The 14,708-nt window shown below is 40.0% G+C and overlaps 1 protein-coding gene across 1 annotated transcript in view; it reads right to left on the bottom strand.

Annotated features, from left to right (window-relative positions):
* mybpc3 (myosin binding protein C3) overlaps window positions 1-12,029 on the bottom strand; it is a 34,093-nt gene extending 22,064 nt beyond the window's left edge. The window contains exons 1-8 of the mRNA XM_085455362.1: window positions 11,945-12,029; window positions 7,132-7,227; window positions 6,019-6,096; window positions 5,579-5,727; window positions 4,991-5,108; window positions 4,769-4,817; window positions 3,990-4,028; window positions 2,379-2,438 (exon numbers count right to left, since the gene is read on the bottom strand). Coding sequence (XP_085311488.1) covers window positions 2,379-2,438; window positions 3,990-4,028; window positions 4,769-4,817; window positions 4,991-5,108; window positions 5,579-5,727; window positions 6,019-6,096; window positions 7,132-7,227; window positions 11,945-11,969 — 614 coding nt within the window. The 5' untranslated portion in view covers window positions 11,970-12,029. The remainder of the gene's footprint in view (window positions 1-2,378; window positions 2,439-3,989; window positions 4,029-4,768; window positions 4,818-4,990; window positions 5,109-5,578; window positions 5,728-6,018; window positions 6,097-7,131; window positions 7,228-11,944) is intronic.
* Window positions 12,030-14,708: the final 2,679 nt, after the last annotated feature.

Below are 14,708 nucleotides of genomic sequence, written 5' to 3'. Positions count from 1 at the left end.
ACACACTGGCAAAACTGACACAGTCAGATTCATTGATATCGCATGCATCAGTTCATTATTCGATACTGAAAAACTAACAAGCAACCGCTCAAGAGTCATTTTAGTAGATTGTTTACAGACTTGTAGCTAACGATTAGCTTAAACAGATCGATATCGATTGTGTTTTGTAATCTCCTGTTGTGTCATTATGGGCTTGATCTCATTTTGTAGTTATTGTAAAGCTAATTTCAAGAATTTAGGAGTATTACAAACTACATGAACAAAATTACTGAGCCACCTGAGAAAGGCTTTCTATGAAGCTCCCCATGCACATTTTTTGTGCTGCTGTTAATGGACAGTTTCTCATAGAGCACTTTTTTGTCCTACTTAGGCATTCAAAGTGCATTGTACAACATGTCTCATTTACAGACACATTTAAACGAGCATTTTTTCCCCTCGCCTAAATGCTTTCTCTCTCATGTTCATTCTTCAACTCAGGGTTCAATATCAAACTTGAGCAGCCAGGGATTTTATGACTAACCTTCCAGTTAGTCGATGACTTGCTCTACCTCCTGAACCACAGCCCTGTACCCTGCTTCATAACAATGTATTATCTTCGCTACTAAATTACATTTGGTAGTGAAGACAACAAAAAACTTGATGATTGAAAAAAAGGTTAAAGTGGTGGTGAAGGCATGGCAAGAGTTTGACTTACTTGTAGTACTATATTTCCATATATACCTACTTTGTATTTCTTCTTCTTCTTTTTTTACTTTTTAAAATTTTATGTGAACTTATTTATTTATTTGGTTATGTTTAGGCACCTAAACTACTTGCCTAACCCCATTAAATAAAGAACTGGCTGCCAGAAAAGAGGCAGAAATAATATAGATAAAAGAAATAGAGAAAACAGCTTTCCCTTGCACCATAATTGAGGCATGAAATTCATTACTTTTATACAGTCCAGTTGCGCTGCTCACCTTCCATATGAGAGTGTCACTGTTAATAAAAGTTATAGATGTGAAAAACTATGAGATGCTTAAATTTCCCTAGCAAATATGATCCCCATTAAACATTAATATCAACATATTTGTATCAAAATAAGATAAAATGTGCATTTTCTTTTTCTTTAGAGCAGTTTCACTACAAATGAGAATGTCTCCTTTTCATACCTTGGATCTAAGCTGTGCACACTGCTTGTGTACCTCTGTGTACCTGTCATCTGTTTCCTTGTTGCTTACTTGCTGCTGATGTCTTGTTTGGTGTGAGACTGCCTCCTGAGTAAAGTTTTGTTTAACTCTGTCTGCCTGCTCTGTGCATCATGTAATGGGGAATTATTATGCATTTGTTTTATATACTGTCAAAATGACTGACTCTTGCTTATGCTTCTGTAATAGACTAGCAGCACTTAATCAGCTAAGAATGATCGTGATTTCAGCGTTACTATTAATTATTGCAGTCAAATGTTTGCTGTCATGGGGGAAAAAAAAACACGTAACACAGAACAACAAGAAGTTTCCCAGTGACATTCAGACAACGTGTCAGCAGTTTCTTACCGATTTGAGGGTTTTAAGAAACTGCTGCTCATTCAGAGGTAGAACCCAAGAGGCAAATATGGCAAAACAAACCAGAAAAGTTAAAACACAGCATTTCAAAAGCAATGCAATCAGCAAATTAGAAATATGCTTTTAAAGCACATTAAATATCATTACAATGGTTAAAATGCACTGAAGCAATCGTGCACACGCTAAACCTGAGTCACAACGTCAGTCAAAAATGACTCATATGCTAACAAAGCATGCATTGTTAGGATTTTAACACAGGGTTTGCTCATAGTGAGGCATATATGCGGATTTTAGGGATGTGACATGTGTTAACCCCGAAGACTTTCAAAGAAAAATGTAGGTGCACGGAGGTGGAAGTATTGTCAGACTTATTATAGACTGAGTGAAATGATCTTCGGGGCTGTGACAGTGGTGAGCAGGGGATTTATTTAAAGTGTCAGGAAAAACAATGGGATCTGACAAAGTGACTCAGGATGTTATGTGATGGAAAATCATGTGTATACGTTTAAAAAATGGTAACACTTTTTTCTATTCTGCGTGACAGACAAATGTATAAGCTCGGAAATAATGAACACATCATGCCACCTTAAATTATCACTGTGCATTGTTAGTTTGTGTTCAGGCTTATTTGGTTGCAGATCCGTGATCATTCCAACTTTTAGTTTGCAAATGCAGAAGTAGCTTACTCTCTGAAGATGCAAGGAGATCCAGAAGGAATGAAAGCGTGAGAGTTTTAGATTATAAAGGGCAACCCCCCCCCAAAAAAACAACAACAAAAGCTGAAAGACTATAAATAATTAGAATTTTTTTGTTTATTAGTTTGTAATTGCTTACCTCTTTTTTAATAGAGTACTGAAGTCCAGCTCTCCTGAGTCATCATTTCCGTCTGTGCTACTGCAGGAATCAGAAAATATCAACAACCCAGTAGGTTACCTTTTTCTCATTTCTTCAATAAGTAAATGTTATTACTAAACAGAAATAGTCTATTTTAAATAAAACAAATCCACATTCCCAGACTCGGTAAATCATTTCCTGTTTACTCGAATATGCAAGGGAGAGACTTGCATATCAAAATGTTGGAAGAAAAAAAACTGGATTGGACACGCCGAAACTAAAAGAAAACAAATGGAAAGATGTGAAGTGCAGGCAGATGTTTTTGTCTGGAAAGACAGATGTTGCCATGTTTAAGGAAGCAGCTTTCATTTTGGGAAATACACATTTATTTATGCTGGTGTAGTCAGGGGGGTCGGGGTCTGTTTGGTCCAGTTATTGTAGGTGGAAACTTATCCACAAAGCTCCACAAATACTGCATACCGGCTTCATGAGTCCAGCCGGACTCGAAGCAGACTTGGAAAAGTTTAACAGGAATAACTGCTCAACTGTGGTGCCCACAGCTGCCAGTGTGCATCTGAATGTGACTATAATCCCTGCTGAAACTCAAATAGTTTACTGCATGGAAGTTTAGAAATTACACAAGATGGTGTTCTTGTTTTTGCGGAATGGCTGTATCTGTCTTATACCAGCATCTTTTAACAAAGAGCAAAACAGCAAAGCCAGTCATGCCTAAGGCATCGAGGCAAGCCGTTTACATCTCCTTCCATTCTTGTTACATTAGGATAACTTTACTTCATTTCTGGAAACAAAGTCAAAAAGTTGTATTTCCCAAAACTATAGAACTGTTCTTCAAGCCATGAGCAGCAGCATTCATTCACGCAAGAACAAAGCAAAACACTGAAGGTTAAAGCAAACACAAGTCACCGTACGGTATAGGCTCTGTTTGCTGCTCATGAGTGGGATAACAGATAAAAACAAGGGCACAGTAGACGTGACTGTGTATTTGTCTCCTGCCTGTGACCCGGCAGCAGGATTAGAAGGTGAGTCTCTGGTTTATGCGGTGGAGTTACAACACACCATAGCTGCACTTCCTCTGTGTGGCAACCCCTTATGGAAGAGCTCGGCTACTGAAAAGCCTGTGTCTTAGCACATCCTGCACTTTCAGTATGATCAAACCACCGTCCAATTTCACTCTGCCATGTAGCTGTTTGTGCAGCTGGCTTTGGTGTTTTGATGAAGACCCAGGAGGAGATCAGAGGGAGCTGACAGATGCAACTAGCGGCATGTCACTTAACAGTTTAATAGCTCAAATCTCCACATATGGAGAGCCGAAGATTAACACAATCGCAGCTATAATTAGCAGTTGCATTCTGGATTTTGAATTTGAGTCCCACACTTAGCTCTCTCTCAAGGTCTTCCTTCTGTTGTCGTTCTCAAAAATCTGCAAAAGGGAGGCCGTATCATTCACAACACTGGGTTTGTTTGGCAGAGAAAAGGCAGGCTGCAGAAGAGAGAGGAGTCTCTGATCTGCATCCTGATTTCTCTGTTCTTTAACAAAGTCCTCAGAGTTTGAATACAGGCCTCAATTGCTGCAACAAACACTTTTACTACCTTGCTCCTGGTCCACTTCTCTTCTTACCGCCTTCACTCCTGACAGGTTAGCATTTCCACAGTTATTTTTCACAGACAGCAATAATCCACTGCAGTTTATTAGCAACTGTACTTGTGCATTGACTTTATAATGTACTGAGTCCTCGCTATCATACACAAAGCTGACGGCAAAGTGATGGCTGCAGTTTTGTTCCCCATTGACTCTGATTTAAAGCATGTGCAAAAATATATCTGCCTATGGGTACTTAAGTGGTTTTCAGTGTTTCTGTTATCTACCGAAAACATGCAGAAGTAATTAATCCAGCTCATCTAATGAAATAATTCAGTCCTTCCTTTAAATAGCCATCTTTAGACTGTTTAGAAATATTCTGTATTTTTCTACAGAGGGCAAAAACTGGTTTGTTCATATGAAACAAATCCAAAATAAAATGGTTTTCTGATTATAAAACGAGATTACAGAAAACAGATCACAAAAAATGTATCAAAATGTACCCTTCACATATGACAATATTTCACTTTTATTAAAATATAGTCCGCCTGGTAATACAAAATTGAAGAAAAAGTGTGACTGATTACTGGATTATAAATAGTTTTATAAAGGGAATGTGAATTTTATAGCTGTGACATTAAAGAAATGGGATGAGGAAGTTAAACTCTCAATGAACAACTCATATAAACAATTTACTTTTTAAAATCTTTTTAAAAATGTCACATCACTTTGTTTATTCTTGGAATGACATATATTATTATTTAATTTAATTTTTTTAAATAAAACTTACGTGCGTCTGAAAGCTGCTCTTATATCCAGGCCCTCTGGAGCACGAGCCTCTGAAAGAAAGTGTCCAATACCATAAATCACTGTGGTGCATGTATACATGTATATATATATGTGTGTGTGTGTGTGTGTGTGTGTGTGTGTGTGTGTGTGTGTGTGTGTGTGTGTGTGTGTGTGTGTGTGTATTATAAAAAGAGGGTCACATTAATAAAATAAGGACACTCACCATGAACAGTGAGGTCAAAGTTGCAGCTGTCAAACTTATCCTTGGATGAAACCTCACATCTATAACCTCCAGCAAAGTTAGCCTTGGCAGCAATGATGTGCATCTCAAATGTGTAGACCTGCAATCACATGTGTGCAAAGAGATGTGAGATTTAATGTGTTTGGAGATATAATGTGTTTTGCTGTGTGTATGTGGGATGTTTTTAGGAAGGTGTCTGCTGATTTTCCCTGCCTCCTTTCCTTTGAAATCTCTAAGTTTCCCTGAAGTTCTGGGTTTCCGAACAGGTTAGATGTGTCACTGCTGTGTCATTACCTCGAAGATAGCGTGCCTGTGGTTTGTCGTGCTTTCAGGATAAATGCCTGAGGCAAGATGTTGCCCAACTGAGAGTGAGAAGGGCAGGACTTGCAAAACATGTCGGTTGCTTCAGCGTGAAATGCTACATATTCCAGCCTTAAGGTCATTTTAGTGACAAACAACATGAGCCCTTGCGTTTGTGTGTTCCTTGAACGGAAGCATAGCTTTTAACATATGTTATTCCAAATTTCTTCTAGTGTTGCTTGTTGTGATGTCTTTTTAGCATTAGCCCACCTTGGTGTTGCGGTCATATGTCTCCTTCAGTTGCAGGTGTTTTCCAGACTTGCTGGCAAGGTCCATCCACTTCCCTTTGAACCATTTGACCGTGGGTTTCTTCAGCAGCGACTCAGCGTTCACTTTAGCCACAAAAGTGATGTTTTCACCTGTGTGAAAACAAGGCTTGGATTTGATTCTCATATCTGATGGCATCTTTGCCTTTTCTACAAATGATCATCTTACTGAGCGCACATTATACACATTACATTCATTGTGCGATATAGCTTCTTTTTGTTTTTTATTAAAAGGATACAATATTCTACTTTTTAAGTATTTTCATTACAAGTATCTTTGCTTTTGTGTGTCCACCCTTCCTATACATAGCTGGTTAATTCTGTGGGATTAGATTAAGGATTAAATGTATTTAATTTTATATCCTGTATTTTGAAGCCACTCACCTACAGTGACTTCTCCACTCTGAGGTTTCTCTGTGAAGAGTCCAGTCAGGTCCTGTCTGGTGTCTGGAGGATGTGCATCTGAAAACCGATGGGATTAAAATACAATGCTACAGCATAAACTTCAATTATAAAAATGTTTGGGTTTTTCATTATGTTGAAAATAGCACATGATTAGCTTAGCTCTGAGAGTTAAGGCAAACCTATCATGGTCCTGGGCTGCTGACCCAATCTTTTTTATATTTCGGTCCCTCGTTTCGGTCCCTGTTTATGATCCTCGGGGTCATTCCTAAATTGTTTATTATTGTTTTGTTTTTCAGCTTTGTGCATGTTAATTCGTGTTCACGCTTGGGTTTTTAGTTTCAGTTACTGTTGTGGTCACTATATTGTTCCTCATGTCAGGTTGTCAAGTCTCTGTGTGTGGCTGTTGTTGTGCCTGTGTTACTTCCTGTTTTATTGTGGTAGTCTCTCATCTCTTGTCTTGTCCAGTTCAGCTGTATGTCCTCTTTGCCCCAATCATCCCTCTGCATCTGTCTTGTCTTAGTCGCCTTTTGCCCTTTGTTGAGTAAACTTGCTCACTGTCTTTGAGGTTCATTCTAATGTTTTCTGGCAACTTTTCACTGGCAAATGTTTGGATTTGCTGATTGTTTGAGGTTATTTCCTGTGTCCTGTATTTGCCTCCTTAATGCACTTGTCACATAGAGGCACATGACATAAACCATTCAACTTTCTGCTGTTGTTGTTAAATAGAATATGACAATTTTTGATCTGACATTACTCTACTACAGTAAAAATAAATGTGAAATCCTCTTTAAAAGAAGGTCATTAAAAAGTCTGAGGGGTCCTGTATTTATCCACCCTGCTACATGGAATTACAGGACCTTGGAGACCTTTTCTTTAAACATAGCATGTGCAAAACTTAAAATAGCATCCAGGCAATGCCTTTTCTTACAAATGGCAGCTGTTTTCAAAGTCTTTGTGGAGTACACATGTACAGTTATGGGATATTTGGGGGCATTTTTGAGCATTCGGGGAATGATTTTCACAGCATATTTTATAAAAATGGACAGCTGGTAAGAGAACAAAAGAATCACTGAGTGATAAAAATGAACTTACCCTCAGCTTGTGCTGGGGCAGGAGTTTCTTCTTGTACTGGGGCTACTGCAGGCTGAGAAGGGGCTTGTTCTGGTTTTCCATCAGCAGGGGCCTCAGCTGAAGATAGCAAGAAACATTTGAGAGGCACAGAGAAACGACAATCATACGTTTAGTCCATTCACTGTTCCCCTCTCAACAAAGAATCAGCTCCAAACAGTGAGTTTTTAGTCTTTGAAACAACATAAATAATACGAGAGGTGAAAACATTTTTGTGTTTTGTCAACAAAAACTCTCTGGCCAACATTCATCCAGTCGCTTCCGCTTATCATTTTCAGGGTCGCGGGGGGCGCTGGAGCCTATCCCAGCTGTCATAGGGCGAGAGGCGGAGTACACCCTGGACAGGTCGCTAGTCTGTCGCAGGGCTAACACACTGGGACAGACAACTATTCGCACTCACATTCACTCCTGCATTCACACCTATGGGCAATTTAGATTTTTCAATTAACCTATCTCCACAAAGGTATCTGGCCAACATTCATCACCAAAATATTTTTATCTTATCATTTTTTAAAGGCCCGCTGACTTTCCATGTGTTATCAGCTGCCTCTCATGCCTTTCCTCAGTGCCAGTCAAGTGGTGGTTACTCATGAGGAAATAATGCGTTGGTGTGGGTCAAGGTCGTCATGCAAACAGAGTAAAGGTGGCTTTGATATGAGCCCCAGACAGCTGTGGCCAGTCCCTTATAGCACACTGGGCACTTTGGCCGCTGTCTTTCTTTGACATTTGTTTACATCTTACTAAAGCCAAAGGGCCACACTGATAAACGAACACAAATGCAATAGCACAAATGTTGCTCCGTGACACACTTGGCAATCATCTCAATGTACATTAGAGTGCTGTGCAGGTGCGATAAAATACAGGACAAAAGGAGTGAAGTTAAACGAGTGAGTAGGTGTGTTCACGGCCTCAAATGAAGAGCTGGACTTTTTGGGAAATAAACTTGCTGTTGTAATATCATTTGTATTTAGAGACAACAGTCCCCAGGACACAGGCATGCAACTAACTGAAGGAAGCTGTGTAATTTCTAGTCACGTTACAACGAGTCATCCGACCACTGGCTTGGATGACTTCTCTCTCTCTCTCCACCATCTGTTATGTACAATTTAAGTCTTACTGAAACAACATGAAGGCCTGTTTCCAGTTATAGCGACAAAGCCAAATGTCACAGACCCTTACGCCAGCTGACTAGTGTTCAAGTCCCTTCTGGGACAATTATTTTTGATTTAGTGGACCACGTAGGTTCTCATGTAGTTTCAGTAGGATCTTTTGATGTGTTAAAAAATCACAATGTCATGTTTGGGGAAAACACAGTGTGACGACAGACAACAGAACACAAAACAAGTTTTTAAGTTGATTACTCTAGCCCCATAAGAATGCCTCTCCTAAGTTTGTATGCACAACTACAAAACACATTTAACCACATAACAATTGGCCACTTCTGAGGGTCTAAACCTTTATAGATGTCTCTTTTTAAAAAAGGTCAAGACAAAGTTCGACACAGTCATTTCTGGTTCCCCAGCAACTTCACAGTGAGCTATAGAGGTGCCCTTTCATGCACAGGTGGTCTGATGTTTTTTTTTAATCTTTGGACCGAGTCAAGGTAGCTGCCCTTAATACAGTATGAGTTATATGCTAAGCCAGCTGTCTGCTGACTATAACCTTGAATCTAGCTGTCAAATACGAGAGTTTCATCAATCTTCTAACTTAATTCTCGACAGGAAAAGAAATGATGCATTCCCCAAAATGTCAAACTGATCCTTTTAAAGCAAACATCTCTCAAATGCACAGCATACAAGCTGTTTCAGAGATCTGGTTTTGAGTACTGTCAGAGGGTGCTGTCAGAATGTGCAGAAACATCAAGTGCATGCAGTGTGTCAACTATTTACTGCTTCAGTGGTTTTCTGCATCGAGTGCTCCATTTTGCTTTGTGCACAGTGATGACATTACAGCCCGTAGGTGAGCACACAGAGACCTCAAATGCACAGCAGCAGCATCGCAATCTCCCACCTGGTTGAGACACCACCTTCAATTCAAATTTGACCTTTGAGCCCCCAGCGATCACTGCGTAGACACTGGCGTCTTCTTTGGTAATAACTTTTATAGTGAGCGAGTGCTTGTTCCCGTCGGCTGCAATAATGTATTTGCTGTCGCTGGCAATGTCCTTTGAGTTGCACTGCCATTTTACTTTAGCGTCTGGCTTTTCGGTCTCTGCCTCAAAGATCACAGAGGACCCCTCTTCTGCCTCCTGAGTCTTTGGTTTCCTGGCAAATGCTGAAACTGGGGAGGGTGGGTTGGAAATTAAAAGCAAACCTTTGATGTGTCAATTTAACTTTCTTTCTTTAAAGCTCATATGCTGCCAGGCCAGCAGTGAACACAGATACCATCATCTCACCGACAATTCAGTGATTAGAATTTGATCATGCTGTAAAAACACTAAATGACAAATATCTGTGAGATTTGACATTATTTAAACTTTTTTTCATCTGGTTAATTTCTCTCTGCTCAAAAAACAAAGATCATGCCCGAAGAAATTCTGAAGAAAGAACAAGACATATGGGGGCAACAATAAGTATGAATATGTCAGCAAAGCTAGAAGAGTCATGAGCTCAGCATGGCTGCCCAGGGTGAAAAATGTTGTACAGTCCACAGCACACTGGGTGGGGCTAACTGAAAACCAATAAATTTGCCTTTTGCCACTCCACACAGATCCTGTCAGAGCACAAACATCAAGTTAGAAGACAAAAATGAATTCCGGAGCACATTCTGGAACGTGAACAAGCATTAACAGTGCTGTACTGTATGTGTACAAGCTAAACACTTTTAATCTGAAAGACTGAAAAAATTTCTTCAGCAACTCTTAAGTGTTTGTCATCTTTACAAGAAGCCTAAAAACAGGGAGCGTGACTGACACGACTGACTGACATGTTTAATGGTTTAACGGTTATGAATCGCACACTTTGTGCTGGCGTAATGCAGGCGGACAGTTTTCAGCGAGTCCTCACCAAACCACACACAAACCAAAAAAAGAAAAAAAAAAAGCCCTCCACATGTTAACAGATGGCCCCGCAAGTATGAGTTTAAATATAGGATGCATATGTACTGGACTAATAAATGAGGCTGGCAGGCTTAAGCTGCAACAGGGGTTGCAGGTATCATAGTTGAGGGATTAGCTGGATGCTATTTTTGTGACTTTAAAGGGAGAGGAAGAATAATGTGCCCTTCTTGTCATGTTGTCAATCATCTGTACTGTTCTAATTTTCATACTGCTGTCTGGCTTTAAGGTCAAATAGACTCCCTTGAGTTTTATTTTTAGAGAATTTTAGTAATTGTAAAGCTGATTAGTGGTCTTTTAAACCTAATTTCACCTTATTTTTGGATATGTTTAGCAAATTATTTCAGCTGAATCTCACGATGACCGGGTTAAATGTTGGCATTTACAGTTTAATCTCTGTTTAATTCAATCACATTAACAAGTGATTAGTGTTAAAGGTTAGGATTGAGCTGAATGCACCTTCTGCAGCCAAATGTGTTCATTTATATATTATTACAGCTTTTCTTAATGTTGTTGCTGTATTTATTCTTGTCTTTAAATGTTTGACTGAAAACAATCTTATTGACCGCACTGTACTGATAGTAATTGTCAGTAATGTTATGGGCTCAAGACAATTTGTCCTGAACAAGTCCTTGACACTAAAGGTCTTAACACACGCACACAAGCTTGGCCATTTGGGCTGCACTCTTTGTCATCGGATATGTGACATGTCAGGCTTCTCGCTCCTCAAGCGGCCATTCATTTCCCACTCAAGAGCGCAAAGAAAACTGTGGAAAGTCATTTGTCAAGTTGGAATCCTGCGGGGCATTTTTGGATCAGTGAATCATTTTGTGAATGCAGTGATGCTGGAAATGTGACAGTGTCGATTTCACATCAGACGATGTTTCCACCTGCGCCGCGAGATTTGTAAGTGAGCTACTGACGAGACCAAAAAGGGCTTCAAGTTCAGAGTGTTTTCTGATGAGAAACAACAACTGCATGCACACGAATGTAGTAGGTTCTGATTTTCCCTTCCTGGCTACATGATGGCTGATAAAGCATTTTAATAAAGGCACTTGTGGCACCTTAATAAGCCATGGAATATATTTAAATTTGAGGGGATGGAAGAAGAATACTGCTACTTTACTTGGTCAACTGCATTACACATCTTTAAGCTGTACAAAGTGAACATATTGAACCACCTTTCATTTAATAATCATGAAAAGGAAGAGCTACATTTTCTTTATGTTTTCCAAATGTCATTTCTCAGTTACACAGGTTAAAGTCATTGCGTGGGAATAAATAAGCTTTATATTTAAAATGATGTTTTAAGTCTGTTTAGAAAACTTTTCATATAAAAACACTATGAACAAAAAACAAAGGCTGTGTCACCGTCTATAACGAAAATGATATGCAGGTATTTGGCAGGCAGTTTAGTTGTGGTTCATTGCTTAAGAGGGGTGTGGCCCATCTCAGCTTTTTCTCACATGTACTTTTTACACATGTCTTGCCATATTGTTGTTCTTCTGACTAGATATTAAGGTAGAACGTGGTAATATCACAATAAAGAGTGTATCTAAAAGTTTACAGTTATTAAGAGAACTCATATCTATGGCAAACCTTTTGATTCATGGATTAGTTTGCTCAAAGCAGGCATGTGACAGAACAGTAGGAACATTAAATAAGATGAGAAATAAATTGCTCCATCTTTGTTTGCTAAGGTAGTCGAATATGTCCACTTACTTGGTTTTTTGACTGGCTCTGGCATCCTGATCAATCTCCTCTCTTCAAATTGTGTGACTCTTTGCTCCCAAACAGTCTGCTGTCTGTCTCAACACCCCCTGCCTTTAATAGTGGGCCTCTTTCCAAAAATGCCTCCCCTCCTTCCATGAACCATCCCACCTCTTGTGCCATTTTTGCTAGTCCTAAGCCAGTGTCCGCAGACACCACTCCACTCCTACAGCCCATTCCAGCAGTGACCCAGCCCCCACTTCCCAGCCCACCGCCTGTCACCGGTCACGTCTGACCAAGGGCTATATTTCAACCATCCTTTCCTCCAGCACCTCGGCTGAATGATAGGCCTTGAGAGGGAGGGGAAGAGATGTAACGCAGTAGTTTATATTTAGCACTTTGATTCCAAAAAAAGTCTGCTCTGCCCACATCTGTTCTGCCTCCTGTTAGCCTGTATGTCTAAGAGTTAAAACTACAAATAGAGAGACAAACTCTAGTTTGTTTGTTTTTTTTTTAATGGATAAGGTCTTTAACTGGTCTGTGTCTTGGACACACATGCATGGCAATCTTGTTGTTTTTTGGCAGCAACTGAGCCATGAGGTTGTCGAGCAAATACAAAGTTGCTTGATCCCTTTAGGGGCCACCGAGGTGGATCATCTGCCTCAATTTCACTCTATCTCTAGCATCTTCCTCCTTAACATGTCCTCCTTAACTACACCCATGAATCTTCACTGTGTTCTTCCTCTTTTCAGCTCCGTCTTCAACATGCCGTGTTGAATATATTCACTATCCCTCCATCAAAGCCTTGTCTCTTCATCTCTAAACTGCTCACCCTGAACTGTCCCTCTGATGTACTTATTTCTAATCCTGTCTGTTCCCGTCACTCTCAATGAAAATCTTCAGCTCTGCCTCCTTTTTGTTAATGCCACATACATCATACCATAATTCTACCCCTCGAAGCATTGCTGTTACACCTTTCTCCCTGTCCTGCTTCTACAAACATTTATTCCTCTTTTCTCCACAGCATACCTCCACCTGCCCAGGTTCTCTTCCACCTGCATCTTACTCCCACTACAGATCAAAATCTCAACTGCAAACATCATAGTTCAGTAATGTAATTCCACCCACACCTTGAACCCATCTGTCACTCTTACTACACACCTCACTACTCACTCACTATCCTCATGGTGCCCTGCACCACCCTCACATACTTTTCTTCCACCCCTGACTTCCTCATGCAGTACTACAGTTCCTCTCTTGCCACTCGCTTACTCTTTCCTACTGAATGCTTTCTGCAGATTCATTCAGTGATGCCCCGTCTGACCATTTCTATACTTCTTCATCAACACTCTCAAAGTAAACATTACATCTATACTTCTCTTTCTCAGCATTAAGCCATGCTGCTGCTCACTGATCATCATCTCTCTTCTTAAACTAACTCTTTCCTACATCTTTATGATATGGCTCTTCAACTTTATCCCTGTGCAGTTACTACAGCTCCGTACATCATCTTGAAAACTGGCATCAGCACACTTCCTCTCTGATCTTCTTCTTCTTTAGTGTTCAGCCTTACATACAACTCACAATTAGCCTTTTCCTTTTCAACTCAGTTTTTGCCGTATCTATACCCTCTCTGTGCTTGTGTCTCAGATTATCTCACTTTTTCTTTGTTAACATCCTCCTTTGAATAGTTTCATGTACTTGTTCTTTTCACCTCCATTCTTATATGTTACTCCGTGCTCCTCCTCTTCTTGAAGCACATTTTCACCAAGCTTTCCAAGCTCCTTAGACTTTTCACCACAGCCTTTTCCATCCTTTTCACGAAATCCACTACTATCTATCGTTCTGCATTTGTCTCTTCAGTATCATACCAACCTAACACTTCCTAATCCTTTCTGTTATCTTCACTTTCATGAACTTTGGAGACTGCTCCAATCACCACTCTCTCCCCCCGGGGACACTCTCTACCGCTTCATCCAGCTTACTCCAGAAGTCCTCTTTCTCTTCTTACTGACATCCAGCCTGTGTGGCATGCCTCAAACCCATGATTTTGTGAATCAGCCAGCTCTCTCTTTGACAGCCACAGTCCTGAAATTAAATGTTACTCCACACTTCTGCCTTTCGTTCTCTCTTGTTACCTCCTAACAGACCTTTTTTGTCTATGCTATACTAAAGCTACCATCAGCGGCTCGTTTATTCACAAGGGTTGCCACATCGTGTAGCTATGCATGTTTGATTTGGCAACGTTTTCACACCAGATGCCCTTCCTGATGCACCCCAAAGGGATTTGTGTCTACAAAAGGTTTATACTATATTACACTAACTATATTGTACTATACTCTAATCTGGTGCTTTTATGCATCTCATGTACACAGTTCTCTTCTCTTGCATGAGCTCTAAATTACTGTATTTGACTGAAGGACATTTTAACGCCTACATGTTATTGATATTAATTATAGCTCAGCCATTGTGGGGAGCTGTTGGCTCTTGAGACACCAGGTGCTGTGGTAACTTTATATTTACATATTGCAGATTACAGTAGTAAATGTTGCAGTTTGGCTACTCCCATAATGCCAATGGCCATCGTAACTAGAATGCAACTGTGAGACCAACACACAGACGCTGAGCACTTTAAATGAAAAATAACTCTCAAAGTGTTTTTCTCTGGCCCACGATGAAGCTTCAACAGTACAAGGTCAATACAATATGCCATAAAACACAGTTTCTAAATATCTAATTTCACACATTATACATATTTAAATCTGCTACCCTCAGT

The sequence above is a fragment of the Copadichromis virginalis genome, linkage group LG1 (genome assembly GCF_057382275.1).
Source record: "Copadichromis virginalis isolate Kocher_CV1m ecotype Utaka linkage group LG1, C_Virginalis_male_GT1.1, whole genome shotgun sequence".
Lineage (NCBI taxonomy): Eukaryota > Metazoa > Chordata > Actinopteri > Cichliformes > Cichlidae > Copadichromis > Copadichromis virginalis.
This window is presented reverse-complemented; position numbering and strand designations above follow the sequence as displayed.